The sequence below is a fragment of the Pempheris klunzingeri genome, chromosome 13 (genome assembly GCF_042242105.1).
Source record: "Pempheris klunzingeri isolate RE-2024b chromosome 13, fPemKlu1.hap1, whole genome shotgun sequence".
Classification (NCBI taxonomy): Eukaryota; Metazoa; Chordata; class Actinopteri; order Acropomatiformes; family Pempheridae; genus Pempheris; species Pempheris klunzingeri.
The window spans coordinates 19,630,534-19,652,772 of NC_092024.1; the positions used below are offsets into that span (position 1 = coordinate 19,630,534).

The 22,239-nt window shown below is 41.3% G+C and overlaps 2 protein-coding genes across 2 annotated transcripts; both read left to right on the plus strand.

The window, feature by feature from the left end:
• The first annotated feature begins 1,899 nt into the window (after window positions 1-1,899).
• Window positions 1,900-14,776, plus strand: hivep2b (HIVEP zinc finger 2b). Its single transcript, XM_070842476.1, has 7 exons — window positions 1,900-1,982; window positions 4,511-8,496; window positions 9,460-9,617; window positions 9,781-9,956; window positions 10,402-10,500; window positions 10,588-11,375; window positions 12,142-14,776. Exons 2-7 carry the CDS (start codon window positions 4,615-4,617, stop codon window positions 12,559-12,561), a joined length of 5,523 nt encoding a protein of 1,840 aa, XP_070698577.1. The 5' UTR covers window positions 1,900-1,982; window positions 4,511-4,614; the 3' UTR covers window positions 12,562-14,776.
• Window positions 14,777-15,594: 818 nt separating this feature from the next.
• On the plus strand, window positions 15,595-21,569 carry txlnbb (taxilin beta b). The gene is made up of 10 exons (XM_070841684.1): window positions 15,595-15,748; window positions 17,427-17,670; window positions 18,067-18,158; window positions 18,259-18,429; window positions 19,577-19,771; window positions 20,034-20,153; window positions 20,253-20,327; window positions 20,417-20,509; window positions 20,735-20,830; window positions 20,986-21,569. The coding sequence occupies exons 2-10, from the start codon at window positions 17,436-17,438 to the stop codon at window positions 21,499-21,501; spliced, it is 1,593 nt and encodes a 530-aa protein (XP_070697785.1). The 5' UTR covers window positions 15,595-15,748; window positions 17,427-17,435; the 3' UTR covers window positions 21,502-21,569.
• Window positions 21,570-22,239: the final 670 nt, after the last annotated feature.

Sequence of the window (22,239 nt, forward strand, 5' to 3'; positions counted from 1 at the left end):
TATAACAGATGTGGATTTTGGCAGGTACAGTGAGTTTGTCAGCTGTTTTAGCAGTTGACCAACATCTCAAAATGTCAAATTCAAGTGTTTGTCCTATGTTGTACCTGAGGCTTGTGCAGCTGCTGCTCAAACAGAATATTTAATGTGAATAATCCAGTTAGTAGCACTCTAATGTTTGGAATGTAAAATCCTTGCATGCAAATAACTAAAAAAATAAAATAAAAAAAAACTACGGTATTTGCATCTGAAATATAGTGAAGATAAAGAACCAAGTAAAACAAAATGCAAACAGGTACTCAAGCAAATTACAAGGACTTTGAAATTCTACGGAATTACACTAATTAAGTAAATGTACTCAGATGCTTTTCTTAAATAAAAGCACTCATTAAAATATCCACAGTGAGTGTTACATTGTTAGAAATAACTTCATCATACTGATGTGATCTTACTTATACTGGTGGGATCATGATGGCAAACAGGAACTTGTGTTTGCAAATGTTTGCAAACATTAAAAAAATACTGTTGTGTAACTGCATTACTCAGACTTATAACTTTTTTACACATATATACTGTTGGGCAGTTCAGTCTTTAACAATGCATCATATTTTGTAAGCTAATTATACAGTTTGTACTGTATGTAAAATATCTGAAAACTACCTGGATAACTTTAGCTGTTAAAGACTAGAAGTACTAAGTACATATACTTCAGAATTACACTTAAGCAGAGTATTAGAGTACATGTACTTAGTTATTTCCAAATCTGTTAGTTGCCTGTCCACATCATTATTTCTTTAAAATAACAAATTGATCAGGAAACATCACAAAAAACTATAATAGAAAACAAAATAAATAATATTAATTGAAATGCAATGAAGAGATACAAAGTAAACATGTAAAACTGAGTCTATACAAATGTCTTTCAACTGAAATTTCTGATTATTCAGTTGTTTTTTGAATCAATACAGAAAAATAACAATGCAGTCTGTGACTTCATTACATCATTTACTTCACGGTTAAATAACGAGTATTTCTTGAGAAGTTGTTGCGTTAACGCAGAGGCTGTAATAGCAGCATGTCACACTGAACTCTTACATCTGATTCACAGGATGAGGTTTGCAGCTGCACATAATCTGCAGTATTGTCCTAGTTTTTGCCGTGTTAATGACACCCTCATCACGACTCTCTCCATTCACAAAGCAAATCCTGTCGTGATGGGAAAAACTGGCTCTGAACAGGCTGTGGGTGTCTCAGAATTCGGAGAACATGTCTAATTTTTGCAGCACCCTCGCAGCCAGCCACACGCTGTCTTTTCATTGAGTTCCTCTCAATATACAAACTGAATAGGATCACGCTGTAGGAGATGTACATTCAGAGCTGCTGCACCATGTGATTAGTGTCTTTCAAAGCGCTTGTCACTTTTGCATTCCTCCTGTGCTCTGCTTACATTCACACGCTCTGTCCAACTGATTTATATACATCACAATAATCAGTGAATGTGTGCACCTGAATGAATTCAGATCACACAATTTCAGACTAAAATAAATGATTGATTCAGGGAATGAATGGACTCCAGCTCTCTGGAAAGGTGATGTTTAGCTCTTTGCATCATGATATCTGACTCCCCACTTTGTGTGTAGTGTGAGGCAGCTGCTGCTGTGCTTTGAAACACGGTGAGAGAAAGAGAGAGGAAAAGCGTCCTTAAACGTGGGCTGTTGTGTAATCCCTCCCAGGGCCCCTTTGCTATTTTTGTGCCTGGGTCCGCACGTCACGGTTGGGTATTTTCTCTGGTGACTAGCTCGCATCAATAGATCTTCTAATGTACACCCAGTCAGCCAGCAGCTTCATGACTGATGGGACTTTACCTTGCTAATTTATTTCATTATTGTTGCCGAGACATGAGGAGAATGGAGAAACGGACTATGCAGTATGAGGAATGTCACATGTGACTGTCGATATGGGACAGGGGACTATTCAAATGTCAGGTTTGTATGAGGATTATATTTGATATTTGAATGTCAGCTGCTGTATGAGCCGGGGCTTTCTTCCCATCAGACTGGTGCTTTATGTCATTCTGATCACAGTGAGGGCTGTTGACTGATTCTGCATGCTGTGTGCTATGTTGCTGTTAGAGTAGGGTTTTACCACCCAGCTTCCCTGAAGCCGGTCATCTCCTTATGATATTTATGGATTTGTTGTCAGCGTGAGGCTTCATGCCTGTTCCCTTTAATGGCCAACTTAGCCCCTAATGATGTAATGCAGCGGCATAACGATGCTCTCCATAGCCAGCATTTGTTTGCTCATTGTCCTCTCTCATGTGTGGAAAGCTGTAAGGGATGTGCCCCACGAATGTCTGCTGTTCAAATAAATCTCACTATGAAGTCATTTCTCCATCCATGCGGACATACTGTACCACAGTCAGCCCACAATCGTCCTGAAACACACCTACTGCCACCCACCTGCCTCCTGTTGTTGCACGTCATTGCTGCTGTGTCATATATTTTCGTAAAGGTTAGTGCTTGTTGCCGGGAGTGAGAGAATGGTCTGCTGGTACAGTCTTTGGACATAAAAGTCTGAATCTGTCTGAGACTTGTCAATGAGGCTCTAAATACGTCGGCTCTGTTCCCTCTCTATCGTGCTTAGTTCAAAGGTATGCATTGTTTCTGAGGGTCTTATCTCGCTGTCACTCTGCACCCATATTCCCCTTCCCTCCTCTTGTAGCTCACAGAGGATGGAAACTAAGCAATGAGGTCAGACCGACCTTGAAAGGGAGCTCCCTATCAGGCCTCTGAATTTTGTTACCCCCAGGCACCTCACTTAGTTTACCTCTGTAAACCTCCCCGTAGAAACATGGATCGTTCCAATCTGAGGCAGCCCTCGCCATTCTTTGTATGCCTTCATTATTTTTTTCCTCTATCCTGCTCTTGAAAAAGCCCTCAAATCTGTCCGACAGCAGAGCCACTGAACCATAAACAGCCAACAGAGGCAATGGGCATTTGCAAAAGAATACAAATAGGAGATTATCGTCCTTACAGCTGCTTTCGAGCATCTCTTAGCATCTCGAGAGTCACCTTGGATTCATATCCTCTGGTTTATGCCTGAGGAGTGTGTGGTGTGCTAACAAAGAAGGAGAGGGAGTGAGAGAAAGAGAGTCGGAGGATGTCCTAATTAAGGGGAACTCAGAGGGTTTGAACCAGATAATCTTACATAACCTCGTTAGGGAGGACACAGCATTTGATACTGAGAAGATGGAAATGACGTGCCCTCAGAGATCCATCCCCATGGTATGAGACGAAAGTGTAGTGGCAAAAGCAATTCGCTTTAATCACAAGGATGATGAGTCCGGCATGTTTATGTACAGGACAGTGTGTGGTCCCATGGAGCTCAGTGTGGAGACGATGACACTAGTAACACAGACGGGTTGAAGAGTTTGAATCCCACGAAAGACAAGGAACCTGTAGATGTTATGACATGATCCTGGTATTGGATAAAAGAGTTTTGGTATTTCAAGTAGATATCACATCGAAAGGGATGCAGGTAGACTCATCACACTTGACTGCCTATGATCTTACAATGTCACCTGTGTGTGCCGGCATGCATTGGTACTCATACCATACTTCAAATAAGTTTGTTTTCTTTTACATTATGTCCCTTCTTCTTCTGCAGAGTTTTCAGTATTTTATTTGGGTAGATAATTTTCACTTATTTTGGCATGCAAGCCTGTACTGAAGTTTAGTTTTTTTGTAACAGCTTTTAATTTTGACAAAATGGAAGAAGTGAAATTAAAATTGAAAAGGTAAATCTCAGATATAGAATGAAGTATCTGATTGGTATATTGTGGATATTTCACAGTGATATTGAACCATTTTGTTTTTGTTTCATATATCAATAAAAGGTGTCATCTCCATGGTTCTCCTGCAAGCAACTTCAACATTTGACCAGTCATTAACACATATACACATATTTTAACTTAAAAGTAATGCTAAAAGCTCTCATAAAAGTGACATTTTACATTAAAGAAAAGAAATTGCTTTGATCGCTCAAGCTTGTGGAAGGGAGACGGTGCAGTGATGAAGGATTAGATTCCTTTGAGATTCCTATTCAGCTCCTACACACACACACACAAATAAACAAAAATAAACTACAACCATTCGTTACACACTTACTACAGTAAAAGCATGTGCCTTTAATGCCAAGGCTTCAGCAAATTTGGGGCACCTGCCAGGGTTGACATGAGGTACCTTTGGCTTTTTTAGAGGCTGGTAGAGAGAAGAGATTTGTTTCCATTCCTGCTGTGATGGAGCTCATTATGAAGTTTATATTCCAGTTTTATTAGGAAGACTTTTGGGAAACAGCCTTGATTAGCTCGTACTCTCGAGGAGGGGATTTGAATTCAGATTTGACTGTGAAATTGCTTGTTGAGGTTAACTTTTTCCTTAACTTTTTTTGTCCTTGTTTTTCAAACATTCACATTTGAGTTGTCTAATTGTCAATTCTGTCTGATCTCTTTCAGATGACCCTTCCCTACAATCAGTTCACATGTATGTTAATATCACTACAGTTACATAACAGATAGTGTCCTTGAAAATCGATCCCAAAGAAAGTGACATTGGATTCATGGAGTCACTTGAAACTACTGCAGGGGTGAAAAGCTCCACTGAGGGTCAGGGCAGAAATGTTGCACAGAAAAAATGTACCTCAGAGGCAGCACAGACTAAAAGGAGTCCATCAGTTGAACTGGAAGGGAAAGGGTGGCACCAACAACTGCAAGAAGGTCAGAGCAGAGACACATGTGGTTTCAAAGAAATGTCTGACTCAGGGAAATCATTGCAATTAGAAGATCAGCACTCCCAAATCCAGTCCAAAAGCCATCAAGACTATGATATGTCTACATATCCACTACAGTCCACAAAACCATTTCCCATTGGCAGACAGAAAGCTGTAGGTCACTTAGTTCCTGCACAGTCCCCGGGACCTGCATCTCACAGGAAGTCCACCAGTTCACCTGAAGTCCAACAACAGTGTTCCCATTCAGGGATGGATCAACTGTCAGAGACTGTTTGTAAGGTGGAACAGAAACCGCAAAAGCCTGGGAAGTATGTTTGTGATTACTGTGGAAGGGCATGTGCCAAACCCAGCGTGCTTAAGAAACATATTCGCTCACACACCGGGGAACGGCCCTATCCATGTGTCCCCTGCGGATTCTCCTTCAAAACCAAGAGTAATTTATACAAACACAGAAAGTCCCATGCTCACTCGGTCAAAGCTGGAACAGTGCCACTCGCAGAACTTGGTTCTTACAATGCCAATACAGACCAGGGGTCTTTTGAAGGGGAAGGAGAGTTATTCTCTGATGCTGAGCAAAGCACGGACACGGACGAGGACACTCTTAACGACCCGCTGCTGCTGCTGGACTCTCCAGTGGAGGGATCAGATAACACTGCTGTAAAAGTACTAAATCTCATTGCTCAGAAAAAGGGAGCCACATCGATGTCAGCTCAGGATGGTTTATCCCAGCCCCAAGAGATCAATGCACCTCCTGCCACTGCCGAGGCTAGCCGTGCAATACAATCTTGCACGATCAAACAGAGGCTTGCACTTCGGCTGTCTGAAAAAAGAAGCAGCGACTCTGATCACAATTTGTCCCTCCCAAGTCAGTCTAGCAAGGGCAGCACAGACTCTGGCTACTTCTCGCGCTCTGAGAGTACCGAGCACCAGACTGGTCCTCCAAACACTAACGCAAAGTCCTATCAAGAAATTATGTTCGGAAAGTGCTACAGGCCAAGTCCAAAACAGACAGCAGCTTTTGTGGCTTGTAGCACAGACTCAAGTGAATATACCAGGAGAAGCTCGGAGAAAGGTGTTTCCCGCGTTTTCACCCAAGAAAAAGACACTGTTGAGTCAATCAAAATTAACACAAAGTCATTCACGAGGGAAGATGTAAAAGAACCTCAGTTAGATGCTGGCTCAGATGTGGGGCCTCTGATCAGGAGCAACTCAATGCCAACATCCTCAGCAGTGTGTCTGACTATGCCTCAAGCCCTCAGAGGCAGTCATTCGTTTGATGAGAGAACAAGCACCGGGGGCATGAGGAGACTCAGGCGGCAAGCTGCTTTCGAACTCTCTGCACATGATGGCCACACAGACACTGACAGCCATGGAAAGATGAGCGAGAGTGGCATTTCACCCTCAGGATTGGAAATGGAAAATTACCCCTCTATGGCATCTAATATGAGCCATCAGAGACAGGCAATGGAACTGGCAACACGGAAGCGTCGGAAAGAGAAGAGGGAAGAGGAAGATTTGCCAGGTCAATATGAGGGCCACCAAGAAATGAGTGAAGAAATGTTTGATTCGAGCAAGGACTATGATTCAAAACAAGCTGCAGCAGGCATTATGGCATTAGGAAAAGGACATCATCCAAGTATGCTAACACAGATGGACAGATGTGACATGGACATATCAGTGAGTCTTGAAATGTCTGGACGAAAAATTTTAGGTAATGTAATTTCTGTTATCCAGCACACAAACTCAATAAACAGGCCTCAGTCTGAACAGTCAGAATCATACAAATATCATGGACAGAGACAGGAAAGTATTTCTTCATTTCAAGCTATGGAGGCAAGTGAATCATATGAGCTGGAAAGGAGTGATAGTCAGCTAAGGCAATCATTTCAAATGGGCCCCAAACTTGTGAGGCAGCCCAACATACAAGTTCCAGAAATTAGGGTCACAGTAGAGCCTGACAGTCCAGAAAAAGCTCCAGAGGTGCAGGTGAAGGAGCCAGAGAAGCACGTGGAGGAGTTTCAGTGGCCTCAAAGGAGTGAAACTTTAGCACAATTCCCTCCGGAGAAGCTCCCTCCAAAGAAGAAAAGGCTACGCTTAGCTGATATCGAGCACTCCTCTGGTGAATCTAGTTTTGAATCTGCCTGCACCAGTCTCTCCCGCAGCCCGAGCCAAGATAGCAACTTATCTTATAGCTCCACCTTCTCCTTTGACAGGGAGGAGAGCTTGAAGTCAGTCTCTCCGGCCAGGCAGGATGAATTTGGCAAACCGCTAGAGCTTTTAGCTGTGCCAGGGAGTGGGCACTCCCTCTCTGTGCTCAACCAGCGTCAACAACATGAAATGAGACGCTCCTCCTCAGAGCAGGCGCCTTGTAACTTGCGCAAGGAGTTCCCAGAGGTACGCAGCATATCATTTGACTATGGCAGTCTTTCTCCAACATCCAAAGTTAGACACGTGGACATCAGTGCTGGCCACTTGGCTGTGAGGGAGAGAAGGAGGGGAAACTTGGTGCGACAGGAGTCATTGAATATGGACACTGAGGTAACACAAGTCCCATCACAAGTGTTTCCGCAGTATCTCAGCAGCACCTCCCCTCCATTCACAGCAGTTGCTGCTCTGCCGCAGACTTTGCCAATATTCTCCACTGGGAATACATTTCCCCAGCTGTCACATCCAAGCCTGTTAGTTCCTGTAAGAATACAGACTCATGTGCCATCCTATGGTAGTATCACATACACTTCAGTATCACAGATTTTTGACAATCAGTATGACAGTGTTAGCTCCACTACATCCACATCTCAGAATCAAACTTCAGGGTTGTCTGGAAACGTTGATTCTCATAATGTATTAGCTCATACCAGACCACCCTCAACGCGCACCCTTACTGTTGAAGCCCTTGATTTGTCATCAGCCAAGCTCAAAACAGGCATCCCTCTCTCTCTGACCTCCAGAACTATCTCAACCACTAACGCCTCCAGTGGTGGCGCAAACAAACGGATGCTATCCCCTGCCAGCAGCTTGGACCTTTTCATGGAGGTCAAGCAGCAAAAACGTGTGAAAGAGGAAAGAATGTTTGGGCAGATTGTAGAGGAGTTGAGTGCTGTGGAGCTTGGAAAATGTAATTTGAGCGAAGAGAAGGTCCACAGGTCAGAGATGCAGGGTGCATCCACACCTCATGCTCAGGATGACTCATGTCTGAGTAAATTTATCACACTTCGGCAAAAAGTGACAGAGGCCACTGACCACAGACTTGAGTCAGCTATGGAAAGTAGCTCCTTGGAAACCAGCTCTCCTCCCTACTCCATGATATCAGTCAGCGAAGTGAAAGAAGTTGGCATGGAGAAACGAGTGCAGATGGATATGATGGCACAGCTGGTTACCAGTCAAGACATCCTGATCTCAGACACGGAGCATTCAAGACTGTTATCACAGTTTCCAAGTCTTCGCACGACAACAGGTGTGAGCTGGTGTTATCTCAACTACACCAAGCCAAGCTGCTCTCATAGCAACACCCCTTTCTCCTCCGTGTACGCCACCTGGTGTGTGACGTCCCACAACCCCAACCCTCTTGAACTGAGTACCAGTGCTGCCCTGGCTCTACTGCGGTCCAAACAAAGGGGAGACAAAGTTATATACACCGTGGCCGCCATGTGTCAGCCTGGCACGGGGAAACTGGTTTCATCCCTCATCCTGTGGAGGCAGACCATGGAACAGGTGAGAAAATGATCTCTTCCTTGTTTCTAAAGTATACTACTTTTGAGACTTACTGTCTCAAACATTTAAAAAAACATTTGTTCTGGATGTTAAGATGAAATCCCTATTTATTTCTATTTATTTAATCTTGGTTATATCGCCAATACCTATAAATATATTTATTAAGTAGTTTTACAACTTGGTAAATGCTAGCAATAGATTACTATTTGAAAAGTAGAAAGTTTAAAGGACCTTATTACCCAGAATATGGCAAACTGCACACTTAAAATCTGTTGGCAGAAGGTTCAGTCACTATTGGCAAGTCTCATTTGCCTGCTACTTGTTATGAAGTTATAAGCTTTGATTCATCACTTGCTCTGCATTTACTGAAAATCTTGGATGTGAGAATACCAGAACCAAAATTATATTCAAGTTAATATTGTGTGTCTTGGCAAAAGGATGCTTTCTTGCATTGCATTGGATTTAGGCTGATAAAAGATTCAAGATTCAAGATTCAAAGTGTTTATTATCATGTGTACAGTGCAGAAACGGGTTTCCCTGTACAATGAAAATCTTACTTTGCCATCCACACTGAATGCCAAAGAGTAAAAAAAGAAGAGGATAAAAAATAAAATATAAATAAATACTACTATTGCTATATAAACTGATATTGCTAACATATAAATATATTTACAAAATGTGCAACTTAACAACTTAACTTAACATGAAGTAAAATGTATATACTACAACATAAACATCATGCCTAGCAATGCTTTCAGAAAGTAAAAGCAGAAAAATCTACAAAATTGGAGTTACCTGTGCTTGGGTTTTCTCCAGCAGCAGCAGCAGCAGCATAATTCATGTTTGCAAAACATGCTGTGTAACGCCATGTGTGACATACAATATTAGAAGCATCACATTACGCTGTCGATACGGTGTCTACTTAAAATGGGTGTTAACAAAATGTTTGTTCATCTGATTCAGCTGCAGAGGAAACCAGAGCCCAAAGAGGTGGACATCACCTACGGGAAGAAGGTGAAAGACAACAGCTGCAGAGTGAAAACTAGCAAGGAGGAGTGGAAAGAGAGGGAGGCCTCCACAACCCAAACAGTGCCAACACGAATTAAGATCTTTGAGGGAGGGTCAGTCAAGATATTAGTTATCTTAACATTTACTATTTCTGCTGACAGCAAATACCGAAGCTATATTAGGATGGTAGTGTGTACATTATTGGTCTTTGCACATTTTACTTATTCAGGACTGTTTTATGTATTTATTCATTAGAGGGCCGTGTCTGTCTTTCAGGTACAAGTCCAATGAAGACTATGTGTACGTTAGAGGTCGCGGCCGGGGGAAGTACATCTGTGAGGAGTGTGGTATTCGCTGTAAGAAGCCAAGCATGCTGAAAAAACACATTAGGACCCACACAGACGTGAGACCTTACATCTGCAGGGTCTGCAACTTTGCTTTTAAAACTAAAGGTGAGCATTCTTTAAGTTTATAGACTAGAATGAAAAAAAAAACTTTTGAGATTTTTAGTTCACTATTTACTTTTAAAAGAAATGGAAGCCCATCTGTATTTAAATGATCAAAAAAATTAAAATCTGCAAAAAGTAACAAATAGATTTTATAAAACTGTATGCATCTCACATTTTAAAAATACCATTTGCAGCAGCAGCAAACTTTCTGTAGTTTTTGCTGCTATTTAGGGGTACTATGATGCAAAATCAGCATTTCGGTTGCACTGTCTCCTCATTTTTCTCTTCACTTTATTTTTGGGAGGATTTTTCTGAGCTGCACTCGTTTAAAACTGATCAGTGGGTGAAAATCTGTTCAAACAAAACAAATCTGCTCCTTCAAGAACAAATGCAGGTATTTGTCAGTGAAAATGGTAACTTACTCATTATTTGTTTTGTCCTTTTACAGGAAACCTGACTAAACATATGAAATCAAAGGCACACATGAAGAAATGTCTTGAACTGGGAGTGTCGGTGACAATGGATGAGACGGAGATACAGGAACATGGTAAGTTACAGACATATACGCTATTCTCACACATACATGAATATGGCAGAGAAAAGCCAACTAAACTGTGTTGTTTGTCTTTTAAAGTGGACGACATTCAACAAGAGTCTAAGACAGAGGTGGTGGTAACGACCAAACACCAGTTCTCAGACGCAGAGGACTCTGACGGTATGGACGAAGAGGTTGACGAGATCGACGAAGATGATGACGAGGATGATGAATATGAGGGTGATTCAACTCCAAAGTTGCGCTCAAGAAGCACGAGTCCTCAGTCGTGTGGAGTTACTTCTCTGTCAGTCACAGCCACCGCTGATATCCACGGTGATTCCTTCATCACTCTGGCCGACGCTGAAATCCGCCAACAGTCCTCTAATAGGCGGATAGGCTCGGACCATCGGCCTGTCCTTGCAACAGACCAGAGAGAGAAGTCCATGGATGAAGACTCTCTGGCTGTGCTGTCTCCAGACCAGGCCAGTTTCCTCTTTGACCCTTATTCTTCTTGTCTGCTTTCCCCTGGTTGGGAGTCTCCTATCAGGGAGCCATCCCCTTCACGTCTGCGCTACCCGTCCCCGAGGCGAGAACTCTCCCCGCGAGGTCGCTCCTCTCCAAGATGGGATACTTCACCGCTGAGGCCCGGTTCACCCAGCATCATACCCATTCAGCACCTCTCCCCAGTCTCAATTGAACGGCCCATGTCTCCTGGTACAGAGCTGGCTGGAAAGCGAGAATCCTCAGTCAGAGGCCGACAGAGAGTTGTGCTGAGGGCTGTTTCACCACGCAGAGGCTCGCACCAACACAAAGGCAGCTGTGATAAAATCAGACACCAGGCAAAGATGGAGATGGCTCAACAACAAGGAGCTTTTGAAATGGAAATGGTATGTAGCATCATGTGTTGTTCAGCTATACCGCTGTCCAATAAGGTTTTAGTACAGTTAAGGTATTTCAAAAACAGATTTGGAAGATATTTAGAGGAAAGTTCTGCAATGGGCAAAGGAACAAGTGATCAGGTTTTGCTACAGATTTTGAATTTTAAAGGGATTAATTAGCTCTTCAAGATACATCAGTTTAGAACATTTTGACAATTTTCTTGAAAAAGTTACCTGACAAAAAAATTTTATCCTTTGATTGTCTATCGTTATTTTAAGTATTTTGATGGACATGTGGATCAAGATTAAAAGATTTTAAACATTTTATTAATTAAAATAATAAATTCAAAGTATTAATCCACTGCCAAAATTGGTCCCCAACAAACAGATTATTTAACTAGGTAATGTTGGCTAAAAGCTACAGTTCCCACCTGTTATTTAGTTTTCATGACCCATGCTTTAAGAGCTGTGTCCTCAGTAGGAAATGAAAGGGCTTGGAGCTGAGTGGGAAGTTGTGAAGTAAAACAGACTGGTTTTGGTCTTTTCATTGGATTTTATGACAATAACAAGAATATAGAGCACCACAAACCTTATTGTTTAATGGATAGTGCAGCCTTGGCAGAGGTATGTGTTCTCCAAGTGCTGTTGAAAGTTGTTCAGTAATGCTTTATTTCTTACAGTTCTGCATTTTTTTCAAACTGTAATATATTTTCGCTCGAGAAATTATCTTGGCAATGTTCAAACCACTCCTAATGCTGCCAATATGTCGTTTCAGGATCAAAGGAGCAGCTTGGCTTCCAGTCTGCCTGGTGCTGCCAGTTCTCATCACCAGAACATCCTCAGCCACCTCCCTCTTCACTCTCAGCAGCAGGCCCACAGTTTGCTCCCCGTCGTTCCGGTCGGAGGGCTCCAGATGTTACACTCCCCGCCTTCCTCCAGCACTGATGTCACCCCTTCCTCAGCGCCGAGCCCCCAGAGCAGCGAGGGCCAGCATTGCAGCAGCAGGGAGGGGTCTGTCCATGGGCTCGAGATAGGAGGAGGGGACATCAGAAGCCAGAACCAACTGTCCTCCCACCAGGCCGCTCAGGAGAAAAGTCTTGACCCCGGTGTCAGAGACAGCAGACAAGAGGAGAACGTCCAGACCTGCTTGAAAGCCATCGCCTCGTTGAAGATTACCACAGAGGACCCTCACTGAAACCTTTTCTCTGTCTCCTTGATTTGATCCAGGAACAGACGCCCCCCCTGCTACACCTGCAACCTTGTCGTCCTCAGCCCTTTAGGCACATACCCTCATCTTTATCCCATTAGAGGCAATATAATAACACTTCCTCTGGTCTCGCACATACTCCAGACAGCTCCTTTTAAATCTGAGTGGAGATCAAACCTTCACAGTGAAGAAGAAACCCACCCTGTCTGATGTGCTCTTCTCTTCAGAGACTCTTTGAAATGATTGGACGAGCAGCAGGATGTCTTGCAAGGTGGAGAATCAATATTGGGTGCAGGTGCAATATGGAAAGATATTATGCTAATATGCCTTTGTTTGACATAGTAGTTTGCGTACAATTGCACATAAATTATATTTATGGATTCTGTACAAATGTCCTTAACATATACTCCTTCTTAGATGCATACAAACAGTGTATTTTACTGTATGTGTACTTTGAAAATAGACTGTTGTTTAATGTAATCATATCAAGGTGTGATGCAGTAGTGCAGTAAATAAAGACTATTTATAAGGGGAAAAGTATGTGTAATATGAAACAGTCTGACCAAATTTTAAGTAGACGCTTCTTGTGCAGTTTGGTGCTTCTAATCAAGCGGCAAGGGTCTGTGCCTTTATTTTGCTTTTCATCATTTTGTTATCAGAAGGTTGGTGTTAAATAAGGAAAAATGTAGAGGTACTCTTTATTCAGAGGTGTGAGAGAGTTCATTCGAAGAAAAGCTTTTTCTTTCTTGTTCCGTCAGTTCTGCTGACAGACGGATGCAGCTTGATTTATGTGAAACAATCTTAAAAATGTTTCTTATGTTGCATTTTTCTTAATGTTGTGGTTTTTATCTTGGTAAACATGCATGGGATTTGCTATTGCACAAAATAGAGGAAGTTAATATGTAATTATGAATACTGTAAGATGTATTTATATATTAGAACGTGAGCACTTATTGATACTGGTAAATATTTGACTACTATTTATATGGTATATCTGTACTTATGCAGCAGTGATGCAGTTATGCAGTGAGCCACACTGGCATTGCTTTTGATCTCATGTCTTTGCTTTGATTAAACAGCTTTTTTTTCTCTCTTATACCGATGACCATAAGCATTTTATGAGTTTTGACGATGCACTTTCATCCTTTCATCTATAACGTTCATCTGACTTGGTCAGTGAACATGGGGGAGTAAAACATGTTACGTTCTCTTGTGGTTTTGAAACATTCCAGTCGTTTTTTTCACGGTTCTCATTTGGTGAAACATGTTGCACACAAATTCAAGGGGCTACGATGATCAGTCAATAGTGTGTTTTCTTGCATTTCAAGTGTAACTGGATAAATCAATATCACTTACTGTAAGTAATACTAAAGTAATGATGTTAACAGCGTGAGTTGGTTGACTATTACTGTGCTTCAGCTCAAAATGTAAGTAATCATTCACCAAATGCATTACTTCTTCTATGTATATATACGTGTATTTTTATGATTTAAACTATTTTTGCAGTGTTGAATTCTGAAAACTTTTTATGCGGATTGTTTATATCTCTTTAAGAGATAAAATGTCTGCAGTTGAGGAAACAGAGGTTTAATGAGGGCGAAAATAGCACAGTGTTGATCGTTAACACCGTGTGTCTCATCTAAAAAAAAAAAAAGAAAAAAAAAAAGTGTATTCACATCTTCAAGTGGTTATGTTACCAGTTTGAGAATGGATTTCAAAATCAGAAAACACTTTGTTCACTCATGTTTACATAAAAATTTTAAAAGGTGCACTGCTTTAATTTTGTGTTTCCCTTTCTGGAGATGTATATGTAGCTTTGATTTCATGGTTATGTACTTTTATTTGTCGTGATAACGGTGCAGAATGCTGATAAAATGTGAAGGGAAAGTGAAGCCTTCTATTTGCTTTTGCATACAGTATGTATTCAGATTGTGTTAGTGTTTTGTTTTTATTGTGTATTCATATTTACTGAACTGCATTGTGCCTCTCATGTCTATGAAATTCCCTGTAAAACACACAGAGGACAAATAATTTTACCTCTCAGCTAAGATTTTTTGAGGAACAAACCTCAGTAGCCAATCCGTTGTTTAGCTATTTGCATCAGAACTGGTTAGTCAGGACGGAGTGCCTCTTTTATGCTATGGGGACTTTATTGTTTGGTGCTCTACTTTTTCAGATTAAATTCAAAATTGTTTTAAAAGAATATGCCTCTAACCCAAGGATGTGTGTTGCAGCTTATTTCATGTTTTTAACTTTATTATTCAAAATGGCTCCCATCCATACCTTTCCTCTTGCATAATTCACGGTTGTTTAAATTAGAGCACACAAGAGAGAGTTTTCAGATGAGATCATTCACATTTTTATCTCAGGGGGGGGAAAGTGGAATAAAATCTCCAGAGTGAAAAATTAGAGAGACTCCTACCAGTGACATCCCCTGGTGAAAAATTATTACTGCAGTCATAACATGGAACAAGAAAAATAAATGAATGCTTCTAAAAATAGTCCTCACCTTGTGGGTAATATTCAACCATTTTCAGGTTGCATCAAATTCAGCAAACCTCCGCTGTGTATCGGCAGCACAGAGAGTATAATTCACAGCACTGTAAGTAAATGCTGCATGTGTTAAGCATATATTAAGTGAGGAAATAATCTTAGGGTGCATTATCTTCTCTGGGTTGGGGAGGAGGTCTGTTCTAATTCTGGCCAATCAGAGAGACAGTTAATTTTTTTCTCTCCTGTTCAGTGACTAGGCCTGTCAGGCCCATTTGTTAGAATAATTATATGGCTGTTAACAGCATTCCAGCTTAAAATAAAATTAGAACTGCATTAGTTTAAAGCAGCAGAGGCAACACATAAAATGGCTGCTGGAGATCTTATCAGAATAACCTTTAAATGATGAAGCATTTTGATTGTGCTCACACATGCAGTTACTATGTGTCACGCTGAGGTAAAATTCTGCTTAGATTACACCCAGGAGGGCTATGGGTTGATTTAGTGTGTAGGGTGTTGTGGACAGAGACATACAGGACCTCTTGTCCTCCCTCTCTCTGCTCAGAGTGAGCTGTGCTCCTCTGGTTTATTTTGAGGTGGTCTTATCACAGCTGTTGTATCTGTGGTGGCAGCCTGTCCAAGCCCCTCGACACTCTTTCTTTTCCCTCTCTGGCCCTTGGTCCTGGTAAGACCCTTGCTTGCTCATTACTCTGCTTCTTCAGAGACATTTACACTTAAATAGCGTAAAATAACCTTAAACTCTGTGCTTGAGATGGTTTCCAAACCTCTTCTTATTCTTAAAGGTACTAATAATTACTGTTTGTTTGAATTTGGTGGCTTCGTGAAGCTTGGCAAGGTTGCTGATAATGAGGAGGAGTTAAATCAACTGAGACTTGCCAGTGACATTTGTTAACAGAATGGGAAGACATTCATTATGTTTAAGAGAGAACAACACTTTTAAATTTATTTTTCTGATTGTGCACCACCACTCTTGTTTCCTTGGACAGTGAAGAAATCAATAATGCTGTTTTTTTTCTACAGCCATTTATTTTTAGTTGAATTTCCATTTGGAGATCTGCCTCCTTTAAAAATATTGAATATAGATGGGGTCACTTATGTAATACTGATATTTTTTATAGCTGGAAAAGAAGCTTTTGTACGCACAACCACTGACATTGACATCAACAAGAGTGGATTAGAAATAAATAAATAACTTGCCCATATTAAGAAGTTCCTAAAATAGCCTGTGGGGTCTGGAACAGGTGCCATGTGCTCTGCTTGTGAAAGCACAGGCAGCGTGAAGGCTGCACTAATTTTATGCACGTAAACAGGCTCTGGCTTCTAAGTCTGTGCAACACAAGAGACACAAACAGCCACTAAGCCGCCATATTACTTCATTTCAATCACTGTGCTACACTAATAAGCTTTATCACTTTAAGTGACATCACTTTTTAGTTAAAAAAGATGACATCTTCCTAAATTTGCCTGTTGTATGAGTAAAGCATAATATGCTGTCAAGACCAACAAAATACTGTACAGCAGCTACAATTATTAAAAGTAGCATAATGTTTTCTCTTCGAGCTCCTTCAGAATATACAGAATATACAGCTGTTGCTCAAACACGCCACGGTGGTAGTGGCTGAAGGAGGTAGTGATTAAACCTCATTATTGATCAATCTGCTGATGATTTTCTCAGTTAATCATATGTTTAGTCAGACAATATTGAGAACATCTGCTATAAAATCTCACTGTCCATCGTGGTGTCTTCAAACGGCTTGTTTGTCTGGCCAAAAGTCCTAAAAGCCAACAATATTCAGATATGTCCTTAGATATGATCAAGGATATGTTACTTATCACGAAGAATACACCAATAGCACGTCTTCACATGAGAAGGTTTAACCAGATTTTTTTGCTTGAAAGATGACTAAATATTTGCTGATCAACTTTCCGTCTTTCCAATAATTGGCTAATTGCTGCAGCTCTAATCCTCAGAAGACTAATATTGGCCAATATGTCCTGATGACTTATCAGTCTAGCTCTATTAGTCCTCTTCAGGTTACAGTATGAAATGAAGTATAATCAATACAATTAATGACGACTAAATTCCATTTAGCTGCTTCAGTTTCAGGTGTTGGTGCATGCTATCACACTGTCATGGCACTTAAGATGCAGATTGCAAAGGTTTTTCATACAGCTGGAAATTTGCAATCAGAATTTCAGAATTTGAATGAGTATTATTCTAAACCTGCCTTAAAAAAGCAAGGATGAACAAAATGAGTATGTCAAGAGAGATTCCTTTCTATTAACAACGGCAGGATGATTCCTCTGGTTCATTACATAAATTGCTTCCCTTTCAACACCAGTTCAGAATAATGGAGACTTGTCAGGAGACCGGCCCTGCACCCATGGGTCCCGAGGCGTCGCCAGCCGAGGATCGGCACATTGACCTGACAGAGGACCTGGCCCAGCAGCTGGAGGACATCATTAGCACCTACCAGGCTGCCGAGATTCCCGCTGAGCCAGAGGACGCAGAGGAGGTCACAGCCGTCAAACAGGCAGACGCCCGCAAGGACCAGAAACTGGAGAAGAAGATGCTCAAAAATCTAGGTGTTTTGTTTTTTTTCAAAATGTTTTATTGATTTTAGCTGAGGTGGGTTTCATTCAGCTCAGTCAGCAAAAGTCCAAGTTGTACTGAAACTGATAGGTGTGTAAGCAGAGCCATAGAGCATGTAAGTGCATCCATCTGCAACAGACGAGCAGGTAAAATAGTATTTCCACATGCCTTTTATAGTTTGCCAAAATGATTTTTCACTGTATAGGGTCATATAATCTCAGGCAGATACTCCAAAATAGCTTCTGTATATTTTCTGATGAATAACCTCAGATTTACATGTCGGCCTATGATGCATCTGATTCACCTCATGTTTTGGGGTAAGTAAAATGAGTTCAGCTCAAACCTGGCTTGACTGACGTGTGATGTTTTAACACCATGTGGTCGTTCAGGGAAGGAAGCCATGCTGCTGATGCAAAGCCTGAACAAACTCAACACACCAGAACAGAAACTGGAAGCCATCATCAAGAAGCACGCTGAGCTGGTGAGTGGATGAATCCAGACATTTGGGAAGAGAAAAGAAGAAGTGGTGTGCATCTTAATGCTTAAGGGAATGCGGTGGATTTTTCTGTGTGTTTTTGCAGTTGGAGGAGCATCGCAGTGACCAGAAACAGCTGAAGGTTCTGCAGAAGAAGCTGCTCCAAGTGATGAAGGAGAAGGACCAGCTGCAGAGCGAGCACAGCCGGGCCGTGCTGGCTCGCAGTAAGCTGGAGGGGCTCTGCCGAGAGCTGCAGAGGCACAACAAGACCTTAAAGGTACCTCATCTCCTGTCCTGCAGTGCTGGAAGCAGGTACTGTAGTATTATTAAAGAATAAGTAATCACCTTAACCAAACTAAACGGAGTCTCTGATTGGAGCTACAGAAACTGCCATTTGTTGTTGGTTAATTTTCGGTGCCAGGTGTTGTTGCCATGTGTCGTCTTCTACAGGAGGTGATCAGCTGGCACCAAAGATCAACCACTGTGTCAAAGCTCAGGATTTGACCACACCCACAACTCTTGTGAAGCAAATGTGTGGTTTAAACTAGCAAATCTCATTTCTAATTTAGTGGAGATCCTACAGTTTAGAAAGACACTGACTACAGCTCATCAGGCTGATTTTTGTGGGGAAAAAAATTAATAAATAATTGAAAATAAGACATTAACAACTATTTTGATTAAAATGTGGCTTCCCTCTTGATGTGATGTTATTCATAACACTTTGTAGTTTGAGGAGTGAAGTAATAACAGGGTTTAACAAAATGTTATTATATATTAATATATTATTTCTCCAGACCTTAAACCTAAATGTGTTTTAGACTCCTACAGCAACTATAAGAATAACGTCTTGAGCTGAAACAATTATTTGATCAATCAATTAGCAAATTGACTATTTAATCGCTAACAATTAATCATTTAAGTCATTTTTGTCTACTGGTAAACTGAATATATTTTCATTTCTGACTGCAAGTCGAACAAAATAAGCGACCTGAAGACATCATGTCGGCTTTTGGGCACTGCGAAAGACCATTTTGGCAGTTTTCCAACATATTACTATACACAAAACTATTCATTAAGAAAATAATCAGCAGATTAATCAATAATGTTAATAATCATGTATTGCAGCTGTAATAACTTCAGACTAACAGAGGTCAGTGGTTCTCCTGTGTTTGCTGCATAATCACTAGACTTTGGACTGTTTGGCTGTTCAGTTGTAAGTGAGAAAGAAACAATGGGTTTAACCACAGCTATTTTTCCACTGAGAGAACTTTACAGATTTCACTGTTGCATGGACAGCTGAGAAATGTACATATTGTACAAAGAGGACAAGCTAAAGACGACCCTAGCTCTGTGTCCCTTTGCTAACTGCAAATATATCATGTACAAGGCTGTTTTGGGCTTTAACACACATCCCTGAAATGCAGGAAGAGACCTTGCAGAGGTGCAGAGAGGACGACCTGAAGAGGAAAGAGATCACCACCCATTTCCAGGGGACACTGAGTGACATTCAGGCCCAAATCGAGGAACACAGCGGCCGCAACACCAAGCTGTGCCAGGAGAACAGCGCTCTGGCAGAGAAACTGAAGGGACTCATTTCACAATACGACCAGCGAGAGGCGGTATTGATCCTGTCACCTACTGAACACACACGGGTTCAGAACAAAGTCAAGCACCATGCAAACATCCCTGACACCACCTGAACTAAAGCCTCACACAATTGAGCCTCCGCGCCAGTTTAAAACACATGAATTATTTGCACCCACGTCTTACAGTTATTAGTTGCAGTGTTTCATGTTTTATGCAGGTGAAGCTCCCCGAGCAAGATCTGAAACAGCTTTCTGAGTGAAAAACAACTCATAAATTCACCTGATTGTCTTCCAGAACCTGGAAAAGGTTTTCAAACACAGAGACCTGAAAGAAAAGCTGCTGGAAACCAAACTCACGCAGGCAAACATGATGCTGAAGGAGGCAGAGGAGAGGCACAAGCTGGAAAAAGAACTTGTAGGTTTTGTGTATCAGATTTGTCAAGTGCTTTAATAATGTATTTGCAATTCTAATCCCCTTATACTCATTTTCATGGAACATTTTAATACTCCACAGCTGATAAAAAAGACAGCGGAGTCTAAAGTGCAAATAAAGGTCATGAGGGAGCAAGAAACCGATATGAAGACCCAGGTACAGTAACAAGGCATCATGAGCAACACTGGCTTATTTCCTAACTCTCGTGAGGCACGTTTCATGTTTTTCTCACCATTTCTCCTCAGCTCGATATGTACTCCAAGAAGTTTGACGAATTCCAGGGCACGGTGTCAAAGAGTAACAGTGTCTACAGCAGCTTCAAACAGGACATGGACAAAGTAGGAGCGGTTTCACAGAATATTTGAAGTCAGCTTCATGATACTGGTCATAATATTTAGTTCATCTGCTAATAAAAACATGCTAAAAGCTGGAGTAGGAGAAAAATATCCCATGAGATTTACGCTAACACTAACTGTATAATGCTACGCTGTATTGTGAAAGCTATTTTTAGAAGTAGCTTTGATTGCGTACTTTGTTAATGTGTGTGGTTTTTTGTTGTGTAGATGGCCAAGAAAATGAAAAAGCTAGAGAAAGAGTGCCAATCATGGAAGAGTCGCTTTGATGGCTGCAACAAGAGCCTCATTGAGATGGTGGCAGATGTAAGAACCATTTTTTCTTCAGTCATTTATAGCCCAATACAAGGATTTGATTGTTAGCCATAAATGTAAGACCCACCAGAAGGCATATTTACATAAAAAAGACAAAGATTTCCCTACTTTAAACAATATGTTTCATGCATTTTAATCCTTTACAGAAAACAATCAAAGAGAAGGAGTTCGAGCTTGTCACCATTAAGAACCAGAAGCTTGAGAATCTGTGCAGGGCACTGCAAGAGGAGAGGAGGAGTCTTTATGAGAAGGTGGAGGGAGCTGCAGGTCAACCAGATAGCAACACTACTGAGCCAACGCAGAAAGAGGGACCCGGGGAGCTGGAGACCCCCGAAGTCCCTAAAGATGAGCAACCTGTCCAGAATACCGCAGCCCCCACCTCCGGTGCCCCCGCAAGCACACCAACACTCGAAACTCCGCTGACCAAGGAACTGGCCAAACTGAAGTCTGAGCAGGCTCGTCTGAAGGAGATCGCCACTTCTTTCACAATCTCTCATATTATACCCACAGAAACAAGCATTAGCCAATCACAAGAACTCTCTGAGAGCGTCCAGGAGGCAGAGGAGGACCACATAGAGGAGAGCAACAGCGAACACCTCCAAGAAGTCAAGGAGGACGGACACCAAGAAGAGAGAGATTTGGAAATGGAGTCAGTTGATTAATCCTGCAAATACTGTGAATAAGAAATGTGGTTTGTGTGAGATTCATGGCAATAAAAAGAGAAATGCTGGCATTGTGTTAAGTGTCTGATCCTGATATGCCAAGATTTAAGACAAGGGCCATTTCAGTACCGGCGGCATGCTGACTACAGCAAAATAGTTTTATGACTTTTCCACGCAGGTAAACAAATGGGGAAAGTCAATCAAACTAGGACTTTAGAACAAAGCCATTTAAACTTAACAATAGAAATAAATAGAAATATTTCTCCTAAGATTTGAATACTGCTGGGATTTTTCCCCCCCCAAGATCTTTCTGGAACTGTTTTTACCCACGACTTACTTCCACTTTACTACACTGCTGTGAGCATCTTCCCCATTTCCACTCAAAAATGCTTGAGCACACTCAAAGCTCTTTGCATGCATACTAACTATTTTCATTGTATTTACACATAACAAACTCAAAAACCTGGTTAGATTTAGTGTGGAATGTGGACTTGGGACATGCCATAATTGTGGATGGTGGTAAAACAGCTCCACAAACACCTTGGAGGACAAAAATGAACATTTACTGTTGTTAAGATTACTGGCATTCTAAAACCACTGAACCACAGTCTGATTAGCTTTGGATGACACACATATTACATCTTTTCCTGTCAGTAAAAAACTATATATTATAAAGATTGGTACATAGTTTATACTGTTAGTGTGGAATGTAACTATACATTTTCACAATTTGCAAAG

Bases quoted from the DNA above. Each gene is read 5' to 3' on its own strand.
- hivep2b (XM_070842476.1), top strand. From the start codon at position 4,615: ATGGAGTCACTTGAAACTACTGCAGGGGTGAAAAGCTCCACTGAGGGT. The intron at 10,501-10,587 runs GTAAGTTACAGA...TGTCTTTTAAAG, and splicing joins GACGGAGATACAGGAACATG to TGGACGACATTCAACAAGAG. The intron at 11,376-12,141 runs GTATGTAGCATC...ATGTCGTTTCAG, and splicing joins GAGCTTTTGAAATGGAAATG to GATCAAAGGAGCAGCTTGGC.
- txlnbb (XM_070841684.1), top strand. From the start codon at position 17,436: ATGGAGACTTGTCAGGAGACCGGCCCTGCACCCATGGGTCCCGAGGCG. The intron at 18,430-19,576 runs GTACCTCATCTC...CCTGAAATGCAG, and splicing joins GGCACAACAAGACCTTAAAG to GAAGAGACCTTGCAGAGGTG. The intron at 20,510-20,734 runs GTAGGAGCGGTT...TTTGTTGTGTAG, and splicing joins TCAAACAGGACATGGACAAA to ATGGCCAAGAAAATGAAAAA.